General features: G+C 47.3%; 1 protein-coding gene across 2 annotated transcripts in view; it reads right to left on the reverse strand.

Annotated features, from left to right (window-relative positions):
* Positions 1 to 14,147, reverse strand: part of mrps6 (mitochondrial ribosomal protein S6) — a 111,016-nt gene that overhangs the window by 24,526 nt on the left and 72,343 nt on the right. For both annotated transcript variants that reach the window (XM_086007107.1, XM_086007106.1), the window contains exon 2: positions 12,882 to 13,021. In XM_086007107.1, coding sequence (XP_085863233.1) covers positions 12,882 to 13,021 — 140 coding nt within the window. The remainder of the gene's footprint in view (positions 1 to 12,881; positions 13,022 to 14,147) is intronic.

Raw genomic sequence — 14,147 nt, forward strand, 5'->3', positions numbered from 1 at the left:
CTATTGGCCTTTTCCTGTTTCTAAAAATTCTCATTCCTGCTTGGGACTGAAGACACCATTTAAAATAGAGTTTGTTTTTTTTAATTCCAGCATTTATTGCCCTCGAGAAGATGGTGGTGATCCGCCTTATACAACTGAGTGGCTTGCTACGCCATTTCAGAGGGCAGTTAAGAGTCAACCACATTGCTGTGGGTCTGGGGTCACATGTAGCCCAGTCCAGGTAAGGACGGCAGATTTCCTTCCCTAAAAGGACATTAGTGAACTGGATGGGTTTTTACGACAATCCGATAGTTTCATGGTCACCATTACTGATACTAGCTTTTTATTCCAGATTTATTTAATTAACTGAATTTAAATTCCCCAGCTGCCGTGGTGGGATTTGAACTCGGGTCTCCGGATTATTAGTACATTGTAGTTAAAACAAACCGTGGACTAATGTTGATATTTTTTAAGTCAGCAAAAATAGACTGTTCAGACGATGAATCAAACACGGTGACATTTCTGTGTATTGAGGGCCTTTTTTTAAATGCAAAACTGACAGGAGTGTCACTGGAGCTCAGTGTAAAATGTCTGACAAATATCAGTTAAGATGATTTTGGCTCAATCAATATAAATGTATTTTTTCAAACCAGAGGAATTGTAGTCAGTGAAATGTAATGATTAAGATTTACGATTGAAACAGATTTCAACTTTTTTTTGGAATAAACAATGATTTAATCAAAATAGGTTAAACCACAGTTAAACCAAATTAACTTGATAGGGTTGGTTAAACCTCCCAACATCTGGTTAAGCTCAAACTTATAACTATCATTTTTTTTCCCCCCCCAAGCACAATTATTTTCCTTAGCTCAAGTGATACTGTACTTCTACAATTTTAAACATGTGATACAGGAAAACAAAAGGTGCAAATGTATCAGCATGGATACCGGATCATCGTGTACATTCTCTGCAGCCTGGGGAAAGCATGCTAGCAAAATTGAAATCACATCTCAGATATAAATATTAAAAACTGTATAAAGACTCTGATTCTTCAGATTTGAATTGTGACCAAACTTCTATTCTTCACATTGCCTATAGCATTGCAAATTAGGGTTCTGACCTCATACAATTTTTTAAAAATTAACAGCGGTTACGGTTAACCCTTAAAATATAATGGTGCAACAGTCTCTATAGGCTGCTTGAGTATAAAATCTATACCAAGATAGAGGCGATGGGTGATGGACGCACTGCTCCTCTGGAGTTCTTTCTCATTAAGACTAAACTCCGTCTTTAACTGTGGACCAAGAATGCAAAAATAAAATCAGCCAGGGTTTCCGATTGCTATTCAGTGGCCCTTACTGGAAGTGCATATTTATGGGTGCCAGAACAATATTGGGCTAAACTATGATGCCCTCAACAATTAAACAGCTTGCCAACACCCAAATCAGCTGCACACAACAAATGGCTACTTGGGCAGGGTACCAGATGGTCATTGGCTGAAAATGACAAATTGGGGGTGGGGACGAGGGAGAAAGAGAACTAAATAATTATCGAGTGCGGATTATCACAAATGCAAAAGCTACCATACGAAAGATGATTATTGCAAAAGCCATTTCCCCCCAGTCCTACACCCCATTCCACATGTCCAAGTCTCACACCAGCCTCACGAATATATATTACCATTCCTCCATCATGACTGGGTCAAAATCATGGAATTCCCTACCTAACACCATAGTACAACCACCACCACCACAAGAACTGCAGTGATTCAAGAAGGAAGCCCATCATCTTCTCAGGGCAACTATGGATGGGCAATAAATACGGCCATGCCAGCGATATTCACATCCTATGAAGAAATTTTTTAATTCTCATTAAAAGGAACAGACTTTCCTACACAATACTGGTTCCAAATGTTCCCAGTATCCAATGCCACTTTACCTTCAAGGTACAAGAAAGACTAATCCCCCCCCCCCCCCACAAACTGCTTCATTCAGATATTCCTAACTCCCTTCTGCTCAAGGGAAGGACGGCATGTCCCGAATGGGTTTTTCTTTTTCATCCCAGATTCACTCTACTCCCAAAGGATCAATTTTCCCCTTCCAAATGTACTATTCCTTGGCAGCGTACCGCACCATAAGCTTCGTCCTTCAGGCACACCCATAAGTGAAGGAGTAAGAATGCATATTAAAAAAACTTGATGAATCCTAGTGAGTTCATCCCTAGGGTAGTCAGGAAAACTCTATCCCGTTACATATTAAGTTTCAGTAAGTAACAATGAAAGGGACGGCTTAAAATTCTGCATTGTACACATCTGGTACAATATTTAAACCTTAAGCTGCCCATGAGATATTGAAGAAATTCAGGGTGAGCCAGTGATCTCTTCCATATGTTAACTTGTTCTAAGGTCCCAAGAGGTTGTGTTGATCATTGGGAAAATTATCGATGTGTTCTGAGGCACTTTCCTGCACCAGGGATCCTAAATAAATGCAAGTTGCTATTATTGTTCATGCCAATCCACTAAATGTATTGGCAGATTCTCAGATTCCCTTGCACCCCAGAATGGACATTTTGTGGATTTCCTTTTGTATGCTGCAGGAATCCACCCACTGAAATTGCAATGTGGGCTTCCCAGATGCAGATAATTCTGAAAATAGTGCAGCCAGATTGAATAATATACTTATATGGTAATGTCAAGCCAAGTTCCATGAAATTTAGTCTCCATTTCTGTAGTACTATGAGCAACCTTCAGCCAAAAATAGAGCAAGGATGGAAAGGGTCTGAGCATCTGTGCATTCGAAGTATTTAAAAGAACAAACCTGCATTTATATAAGCACATTTTACATCCTCAGGGAATCCCAAAGTGCTTCACAACCAAGTAATTACTTTTGAAATGTAGACACTGTTGTTCTGTAAGCACATGTGGTAACCAATTTGCACATAGCAAGATCCCACAAATGAGATAACTGATCGGATAATCTTCTCGCATGATGTCGGTTGAGGGAGGAAATGTTGACCAGGACACCAGGTGAACTATGCTCTTCTTTGAATAGCACATCAGGATGAAGCCTCAGTTTAACATCCGAAATACAGCACTTCTGATAAAGCAGCACTTCCTTTGTACTGTACTGAAGAGTCAGCCTCGAATTTGTGCTCAAGTCCTGGAGTGGAGCCTGAGCTCCCATTCTTCTGCCTCAGAGCAGCGAGTATTACCATTAAGTCAAGCGGACACAACTTAATCCCTTTTCCGTTCGCGTAACTGTAGATTATGTTAGTGATGTCAAAGATTCCTTGGCTGTCTCCTATGCTATAGAGTCTGACCCATCACATTAGTATCTACATTTTTTAAAATGGGATGAAGGTGAAGCTTATGGTGTTGGATACTGCCAAGGAATATCAGATTGGAATAACTATCCATCTGTGAGCATCGGGGAATTTTTTGCAAAACTTTCCCTCAGGAGATTAAATGAATAGGACAGAGTTCGTGATGCAGTAGACTGTATCTGGTCTTTGGCTTAATGGACCAAATAACCGTTACATATTCTTGCCTATCTATTGCCTGTTCATAGATGACAAGAGAGACCAGGACAGGGCATAGTGCTGTGAACATGTATAACGGCATGTCCAGCTTCGTATGAGCTTAGCTGCTGAATTGAATTAAAGTGAAGGTTATTACACATGACCTTGTGTGTCGGTCTTTCTTAAGTACTTCTTGAACATTTGTGCAGAGATGCGATTTACATACTGCAAATTTAACTCTGCGTGTGAATTGTTATTCTAGATCCGAGAGCTGACACTGGGTGTCAACGGCCCTAATATCCCTCACTGATGTGCATACAATAAAACATGAATGCATATATACCGAGGAGACGTCAGTGACAAAAATAAGGCATTTTTGTCCGTTAGACTGCTGGTTAGAACACTGCCAGCTTTTTCTGCAAATTACAGGAAGAAACGTTTGGTACACCAAAAACATTAATATGCGTCTGTGGCTGGTTTCTATCAAACTAAAAAAGGTTTAATATGCTAACATTTGTTGAATAGAGAGGAAGCAGACTGCTGTAGATTGGAGCTCAGACTCTCCATCGCAGCAGTCAACAACAACTTGCATTTATATAGCGCCTTTAATGTAGTAAAACATCCCAACTCGCTTCGCAGGAGCGTTATCAAACTAAATTTGACACCGAGCCACTTAAGGAGATATTATAGCAGATGACCAAAAGCTTGGTCAAAGAGGTAGGTTTCAAGGAGCGGCTTAAAGAAGGAAAGAGAGGTAGAGGTGGAGGGGTTTAGGGAGGGAATTCCAAAGTTTAAGGCCTTGGCAGCTGAAGGCACAGCCGCCAATGGTGGAGCGATTACATAAGAACATTTTTTTTTATTATTCGTTAATGGGATGTGGGCGTCGCTAACAAGGCCAGCATTTATTGCCCATCCCTAATTGCCCTCGAGAAGGTGGTGATGAGCCGCCTTCTTGAACCGCTGCAGTCCGTGTAGTGAAGGTACTCCCACAGTGTTGTTAGGTAGGGAGTTCCAGGATGTTGACCCAGCGACGATAAAGGATCGGCGATATATTTCCAAGTCAGGATGGTGTGTGACTTGGAGGTGGTGGTGTTCCCATGCGCCTGCTACCCTTGTCCTTCGAGGTGGAAGAGGTCATAGGTTTGGGAGGTAATGCCGAGGAAGCCTTGGTGAGTTGCTGCACTGTATCTTGTAGATGGTACACACTGCAGCCATGGTATGCCGGTGGTGGAGGGAGTGAATGTTTACGGTGGTGGTGAAGTCAAGCGTAGGTCCCTTGCAGTCAGAATCAGGGGAATTTATAATGGGGAACAAAGAAATGGCAGACCAATTAAATACATACTTTGGTTCTGTCTTCACAAAGGAGGACACAAATAACCTCCCAGAGATGTCGGGGAACATAGGGTCTAATGAGAGGGAGGAACTGAATGAAATCAGTATTTGTAGGGAAATGGTGTTAGGGAAATTAACAGGATTGAAGGCCGATAAATCCCCAGGGCCTGATAATCTACATCCTAGGGTACTTAAGGAAGTGGCCCTAGAAATAGTAGATGCATTGCTGGTCATCTTCCAAAATTCTATAGACTCTGCAACAGTTCCCATGGATTGGCGGGTAGCTAATGTTACCCCACTATTAGAAAAGGTGGTAGAGAGAAAACGGGGAATATAGACCGGTAAGCCTGACATCGGTAGTGGGGAAAATGCTAGAATCCATTATAAAAGATGTAATAGCAGAGCACTTGGAAAACAGTGACAGGATCAGACAAAGTCAACATGGATTTACAAAAGGTAACCTACTGGAATTTTTTGAGGATGTAACTGGTAGAATAGATAAGGGAGAACCAGTGGATGTGGTGTATTTGGACTTTCAGAAGGCTTTCGATAAGGTCCCGCATAAGAGATTAGCATGCAAAGTTAAAGCACACAGGATTGGGGGTAAGGTACTGTCTTGGATAGAGAATTGGTTGTCAGACAGAAAGCAAAGAGTTGGAATAAACGGGTCTTTTTCCGAGTGGCAAGCAGTGACTAGTGGGGTACCGCAGGGATCGGTGCTAGGGCCCCAGCTATTCACAATATATAGATCTAGACGAGGGAACTAGACGTAATATCTCCAAGTTTGCAGACGACACAAAGCTGGGTGGGCGTGTGTGCTGTGAGGAGGATGCAGAGAAACTTCAGTATGATTTGGACAGGTTGGGTGATTATACTGCATTTGCCATGCATCTGCCCAATGTGGATAAATGCGAGGTTATCCACTTCAGTGGCAAAAACAGGAAGGCAGATTATTATCTGAATGGCAATAGATTGGGAAAAGGGGAAGTGCAACGAGACCTGGGTGTCCTTCTGCACCAGTCGCTGAAGGAAGCATGCAGGTGCAGCAGGCAGGCCTTCATAGCGAGAGGATTCGAGTACAGGAACAAGGATGTCTTGCTGAGACCACACCTTGAGTATTGTGTGCAGTTTTGGTCACCTTACCTGAGGAAGGATGTTCTTGCCATGGAGAGAGTGCAGCGAAGATTCACCAGACTGATACCTGGGATGGCAGGAATGACGTATGAGGAGAGATTGGGTCGATTGGGCTTGTACTCGCTGGAGTTTAGAAGAATGAGAGGGGATCTCATTGAAACTTATAAAATTTTAACAGGACTAGACGGACTAGATGCAGGAAGGATGTTCCCGATGGCGGGGGAGTCCAGAACCAGGGGTCACAGTCTAAGGATAAGGGGTAAGCCATTTAGGACTGAGATGAGAAGGAATTTCCTCACCCAGAGAGAGGTGAACCTGTGGAATTCTCTACCACAGAAGGCAGTTGAGGCCAAGTCATTAAATATATTCAAGATGGAGTTAGATATATTTCTGAAGGCTAAAGGGATCAAGGGATATGGGGAGAAAGCAGGGACAGGGTACTGAATTTGGATGATCAGCCATGATCCCATTAAATGGCAGAACAGGCTCGAGGGGTCGAATGGCCTACTCCTGCCCCTATCTTGTATGTATCTATGTATGTGGTGCCAATCAAGCGGGCTGCTTTGTCATGATATCGAGCTTCTTGTGTTGTTGGAGCTGCACTCATCCAGGCAAGAGAGTGTGGTAAACCACTTTTACCGTTTACTATCGTTACACTATAGTTATCACTGTTAGATCGTTTCCCTATAGTTATCACTGTTCACATTGTTGTATCACTGTACGAGGTCGCCTCTTGTCACGCTGCTATACCTGGGCTGACCACTGCCGACTCCGCCCATGGCTCCACCTACCTGCCCGGGTATAAAGGTGGTCGACTGGCTGGTATTCCTCCTTCTTGGATCCGATCACCCACGAGGGTGGGCTCTGTTATTTAGTCAATAAAAACCTATAGTTACTTTCTTAACTCGTCGCTTTTCATTGGACGAATTGATAGGTATATCAATTTTATTGACTAAATTTTAAAATGTCGTCACTTGAGCAGCCAAACAACCAGCCAACGGAGCAGCCAAACGACCAGCCAGACGCCCAGCTACAACAGCCACAGCAGCCGGCTTGGCTGCGAGCCCTCAAACCACCGTACCTGGATCTAAACCCACAAGCAACAAACGCAGCCCTCGACTTCAAACACTGGCTGTGCTGCTTCGAATCCTACCTGGAAGAATCCGGCGTCCCTCAGAGATCCAAACTAAGAGTTCTGACCGCCCAAGCGAGCCCTAAAGTATACGCACTCATCCAGGACATTACTACTTACGAGGCCGCTATCAACCTACTGAAACAGCAGTACCGGAGCCCAGTAAATTCCATGTATGCCAGACACCTCCTAAGATCCCGCCCGCAACAGCCAGGAGAGTCTGTAGCTGAATTTTTACGGGCGCTACGAACATTCGGCAGGGACTGTGACTTTAAAGCAGTATCGGCTGCAGAAAACACTGAAGATAACATCCGCGATGCCTTCGTGAAAGGCCTTCAGTCCGACTACTCACGGCAGAGACTGCTGGAATCAAAGGGCCTCGACCTGAACACAGCTGCAGCCTTGGCCTACTCCCTAGAAGTGACCCAGCGGGACCTCGAGGTGTATTCCAGGTACAGTTCGCGACTCTGGGACTCGGGCCCAACCCCGACCACAATACCCCTCGTAGCGCCGCCCCCAGGACCTACCTCAGCGTCGGCGTCCCGGACCCGATCGGGACCGCCACCCCCGGTACCGGCTGTGACTTCGGACCCCCGCGACCGGGCCGCCGGCTGCTTCTTCTGTGGGCAGGCGAAACACCCGAGGTCGCGCTGCCCAGCCAAAAACGCGACGTGCTCCAGCTGCCTGAAGAAAGGCCACTTCGCGAAGGCCTGCAGAGGGAGAGCAGCAGAGGCCAGCAGTGCCTCATGCGAACTGTGGGGGCGGCCATCTTTGATCCAGGCAACCGACGCCAGCAGTGCCTCATGTGGGTTGTGGGGGCAGCCATCTTCTCCGCCATTTTGCCCCATCTCGTGGGCGCCTCCATTTTACCCACCACGCTCGACCGCCACCTTACCTCCAGACCTGACGACCGCTTCACCTACAGACTACAGCGACCCGCTCAGCCACACACTAGCCTCCGTCACACTGGACCAAGCTCGCCCGCATCAGCTGTCCAAGTCAATGATGGACATCAAAGTAGACGGCCACGCCACGACCTGCCTGTTCGACAGCGGAAGCACGGAGAGCTTCATACATCCAGACACAGTGAGCCACTACTCCCTCACTGTCCAGCCAACGCACAACCGGATCTCGATGGCATCGAGGTCCCACGCCACAGACATCAGCGGCTACTGTGTTGTGACCCTGTCGGTTAAGGGCACGGAGTATAAAAACTTTAAACTCCTCGTCCTGCCCCAGCTATGCGCTGCCGTCCTACTAGGGCTGGATTTTCAATCCCACCTCCAAAGCGTCACTCTAGCATACGGTGGACCCCTCCCCCCGCTCACAGTCGACAACCAGCAGCCTTTAAATCGCCCACCGCGTAACACCTGCGGCCTATCCACCCTCAAGGTCCCGCCACCTTCCCTGTTCGCTAACCTCACCCCCGACTGCAAACCCATCGCTACCAAGAGCAGGCGGTACAGCGCCGGGGACAGAGCTTTCATTAGCTCTGAGGTGCAGCGTCTCCTGAAGGAGGGCATCATCGAGGGGAGCAGCAGCCCCTGGCGTGCCCAGGTTGTAGTCGTTAAGACCGGCAATAAAAACCGCCTGGTCATCGACTACAGCCAAACCATAAACCGGTACACCCAGCTGGACGCATACCCCCTTCCCCGCATATCTGATATGGTCAATCAGATTGCTCAATACCAGGTATTCTCTACCATCGACCTTAAGTCGGCCTACCACCAACTCCCTATCCGCCCCGAGGACCGCCAGTATACCGCCTTCGAGGCGAATGGCCGCCTCTACCACTTCCTTAGGGTCCCCTTCGGCGTCATCAACAGGGTTTCGGTCTTCCAAAGGGAGATGGACCGGATGGTTGACCAGAACGGGCTGCAAGCCACGTTCCCCTATCTAGATAACGTCACCATCTGCGGCCACGACCGGCAAGACCATGACGCTAACCTGGAAAGATTCCTCCGTACGGCCCAACGGCTGAACCTCACCTACAATAAGGAGAAATGTGTGTTTAACACCTCGCGCCTTGCCATCCTCGGCTGCGTAGTAGAGAACGGAATCATCGGCCCCGATCCCGAAAGAATGCGTCCCCTCATGGAGCTACCCCTTCCCCACTGTCCAAAGGCGCTGAAGAGAACCCTGGGGCTCTTCGCCTACTATGCCCAATGGGTGCCGAATTATGCGGACAAAGCCAGACCCCTCATGAAGTCCACCTCCTTCCCCCTTACGGAAGAAGCGCGCGCGGCCTTCTCCCTCATCAGGGGAGACATTGCTGAAGCCACTATGCACGCAGTGGATGAGTCCATCCCCTTCCAAGTGGAGAGCGATGCATCCGACTTCGCCCTAGCCGCTACCCTCAACCAGGAGGGGAGACCGGTGGCCTTCTTCTCAAGGACCCTCCAGGGTCCTGAGATCCGACACTCTTCGGTCGAGAAGGAGGCCCAGGCAATTGTGGAGGCGGTACGCCGCTGGAGGCATTACCTCGCAGGCAAGCGATTTACCCTCCTCACCGACCAGCGTTCGGTCGCTTTTATGTTTAATAACAAGCGGAGGGGTAAAATCAAGAACGACAAGATCTTGAGGTGGAGAATCGAGCTCTCCACCTACGATTATGATATCTTGTACCGGCCTGGTAAGCTGAACGAACCCCCTGACGCTCTATCGCGAATTACATGCGCCAACGCGCAAATTGATAGACTTCAGACCCTCCACAACGACCTCTGCCACCCCGGGGTCACCAGGCTTTACCACTTCATTAAGGCCCGCAACCTGACCTACTCCATCGAGGAGGTCAGGACCATGACCAGGAACTGCCAGACCTGTGCCGAGTGCAAACCGCACTTCTTTAGGCCGGACAGAGCAAGCCTGATCAAGGCCACCCGCCCCTTCGAGCGCTTGAGCATCGATTTTAAGGGGCCCCTCCCGTCCTCTGACCGTAATGTGTACTTCCTCAACATTGTTGATGAGTACTCCCGTTTCCCCTTTGCCTTCCCCTGCCCAGACATGACCAGCACCACGGTCGTTAAATGCCTGAACGACCTCTTTGCCTTGTTCGGGTTCCCAAACTATATACATAGTGACCGGGGCGCCTCCTTCATGAGCGAGGAACTCCGTCAGTTCCTACTAGCGAGAGGCATCGCCACTAGCAGGACCACCAGCTACAACCCCCGAGGGAACGGCCAGGTGGAAAGAGAGAACGCGACAGTATGGAAGGCCGTCCTCTTAGCCTTAAAGTCGAAGGGCCTCCCAACCTCTCGCTGGCAGGAGGTCCTCCCGGCGGCGCTGCATTCCACCCGGTCACTACTTTGCACTGCCATTAACGCCACCCCCCATGAACAAATGTTTGTTTTCCCCAGGAAGTCGACTACGGGAACCACGCTACCAACCTGGCTGACCTCTCCGGGGCCTGTCCTGCTGCGAAAGCACGTGAGGGCCCATAAAACGGACCCCCTGGTCGAGAGGGTGAACCTCCTGCACGCCAACCCCCAGTACGCCTACGTGGCATACCCAGACGGGCGGGAGGACACAGTCTCCTTACGAGACCTCGCACCCTCGGGCACTCCGGGGACACCACCGCTACCCCCCCCCCCATCACCCCCCCAATTCCAGCCCAGGTAGACGGTACGCCGGAACCCCAAGAGCCTTCGCCTACCTCGCAGACGCCAGCATTAACACCGGAGAACGCAACACCGCCGCTGCGACGATCAGACAGGCTTACGAGGCCTCCGGACAGACTGACATACCAGAACTGGTAGTACACTTCACCCCGCCGGACTCAAATCTAAACAAGGGGTGAATGTGGTAAACCACTTTTACCGTTTACTATCGTTACACTATAGTTATCACTGTTAGATCGTTTCCCTATAGTTATCACTGTTCACATTGTTGTATCACTGTACGAGGTCGCCTCTTGTCACGCTGCTATACCTGGGCTGACCACTGCCGACTCCGCCCATGGCTCCACCTACCTGCCCGGGTATAAAGGTGGTCGACTGGCTGGTATTCCTCCTTCTTGGATCCGATCACCCACGAGGGTGGGCTCTGTTATTTAGTCAATAAAAACCTATAGTTACTTTCTTAACTCGTCGCTTTTCATTGGACGAATTGATAGGTATATCAGAGAGTATTCCATCACACTCCTTACTTGTGCCTGGTAGATGGTGGAAAAGCTTTGGGGAGTCAGGAGGTGAGACATAAGAACGTAAGAAGTAGGAGCAGGAGTAGGCCATTCGGCCCTTCGAGCCTGCTCCGCCATTCAATAAGATCATGGCTGATCTTCTACCTTATCTCCACTTTCCTGCACTATCCTCATATCCCTTAATATTCAAAAATCTATCAATTAAAATTAGAGATGCTGGAGAGGCCAGAATTGGAAGAGCACAGATCTCAGGGGGTTGTGGGGCTGAAGGTGATTACAGAGACAGGGAGGGGCGAGGCCATGGAGGGATTTGAAAACAAGGAGGAGAATTTTGAAATCGAGGCATTGCTTAACCGGGAGCCAATGTAGGGCAGCGAGCACAGGGGTGATGGGTGGACAGGACTTGGTGTGAGTTAGGACACGGGGCAGCAGGGTTTTGGATGAGCTCAAGTTTATGGAGGGTGGAAGATGGGCAGTCAGCCAGGAGTAGTTAGGAATAGTCAAGTCTAGAGGTAGCAAAGGCATGGGTGAGGGTTTCGGCAGCAGATGAGCTGAGGCAGGGGTGGAGTTGGGCAATGTTACTGAGGCAGTCTTCGTGATGGCGCGGATATGTTTCCGGAAGCTCATCTCGGGTTCAAATACGACACCAAGGTTGCGAACAGTCTGGTTCAGCCTCAGTTGCCAGGGAGATGGATGGAGTCGGTGTCTAGAAAACGGAATTTGTGGCGGGGACCGAAGACAATGGCTTCGGTCTTCACAATATTTAGTTGGAGGAAATTTCTGCTCATCCAGTACTGGATATCGGACAAGTAGTCTGACAATTTAGAGTCAAAGCAATCATTGGTGTCAATCTGTTAAATAATGCCATTGACGGCTGACTGGACAGCGTGTTAATTATCCATCAATTATAGTTCATAGAAGGTAGCTGGGACAATGCAATTGACATCTTGAGTATTTTAGTAGTGGTGGGTTTGATGGACGGGTGTGACTGGGGTAAAGACATGGGTGGGGTCCGAGAGAGGGGCAGGATCAACCATTCTTTGCAATCCCACTGACAAGCCGCTCTGTAGCCAGGAGCTTCTGATTGTGGTCTTAGACTTGGCTGCTTGAACTCAGCTCAAAGTAGTCATATGTACAAAGTTGTTTAGAGGCTCCATGGTGGCACAAATGAAGTGAGCAACTGTGTTTCAAGGATCAGATTTACATTGGGAGTTAACGCTAGAGAAACGTCCATTTTGTTTTGAAAGTTCGAGGAGAAAAGGAAAGGGTGTCATTACAATGAGGGTGTGGTTTTGTACTGAGTGCTGTTTGCTTACCGGTTTAATGCTAAACAAATTTGCCTGTTGGTTTATAGTCGGATAGAATGTATACACATCCACCTTCTGAAGATATCACATGGTGGCATGTGATATCCCAGTAAGCAGCAGTACAGTGACAAGAATTCCCTGTTCAACAACCGGGTCTCAGTACATTTACCTAGATGATAGCTAGGTAAAGACTCACTCTGGACCATAAGAGTTACGTATGCTTACCGGAGTGACCAGCGACTCTCAACCCAAGGGGAATATCTAGGATAAAACCTACAAAATGTAACAGTTTACAGCATTTATAGCAATCGTCAGATCTTACACTTCTCTACATCAGACATACCCGCCACTGGAGTGCCGCAGATTGTGTTTGGATATTTTATATGGCAGTGTCCGTTCTCCCAAGTTCTCAAGGTTCCTCACCACAGCTCCACGCTCTAGTAACGCCTCCACTGTACGACGTATAGCAGCTGCTGTCTCAGTCTATCAAGAAAATAATGGGGGTGGGGGGGCGGGGGAAGAGGGAAGAAAAAAAAGATATCAACTTTTGAGTCCAATGATTTCATCTACAAAAACAGCATTCAGCATCTCGCAAGCCCCGTCATTTCTCACTCAAAGGAACCAAGGCTGTTCCTGAAAACCAAGTACGTCCATCTCTCCCTGTTTAGAAGAAAATTCGAAATAATAGAATAGCTTCAGAATCTGTGAAATTGTACGACAATGATTGTATTTATTAGGATACGGAGAACAGCATCTTTCTGTCACCTCCTGCTTTGGAACCGCATAATGGGAGTAGACATCGAAGGCAGAATTTCGCCTCCTGTGACATCATTAGCAAGGGCTGTAAATTGAAGGCAAAGTTCTCCACTCCAGATATCTCAGGAGAATTCAACAACAAAAAAATACCTGCTTTTAGGGTGCCTCTAATTTCAGACAAACATGACAACTGTTCATATGTTAGTATCCCACGAGGGTGATTTCAGGAACACCGTGTTCTCACAACAAAGCAAACCCTACAGCTAGAAGTGCTCCTCGCTCATTCTTATAAGAAGCATTAGCTGGAGAATGCTAATAATGTAGTAATAACGGGTGTCTTCAACCAGCCAATCAACTGAAGCATAGCAACAAAAATCAGAACTAGTAAATGTGCTACAAAATTGGTGCTCGACACAATTCTGTCATGGATCTCACTAAAGGAAATTTACATCTAGACCTGTTTTCATACGTACAGGATCACACCCTGTCGAAGTAGTGGAACCTATGGAGACGAGTGACCACACTAGATTAAATTTGAGGCATCCCTGGCAATCCACTGCAGTAACATTCAGGGAAGAAATATACAATTTCAAAACATTCAGCAGAATGAGGGATGAGCTAAAAAAAATATTAATGTGGGATGTACTGTTCAGACATGTCCCAGTTGAGGGAAACAAAATGGGTGACCTTTAAAAAACTGGGTGTTTATTTGTCTTGCATTACAAAGAAAATAAGTATAAAGGTAAACAAATGGATAAATTGAGCAATTAAAATCTATATAACGCTTTCTGGAAGAAAAGAGCTGAAAATTGGAATAAGCCAGGGGAACACAAACAAAGATGTTAGGGTTACA

This window comes from Somniosus microcephalus, chromosome 14, assembly GCF_052327205.1.
Source record: "Somniosus microcephalus isolate GS21.2 chromosome 14, FLI_Smic_1.0, whole genome shotgun sequence".
Taxonomy (NCBI): Eukaryota; Metazoa; Chordata; class Chondrichthyes; order Squaliformes; family Somniosidae; genus Somniosus; species Somniosus microcephalus.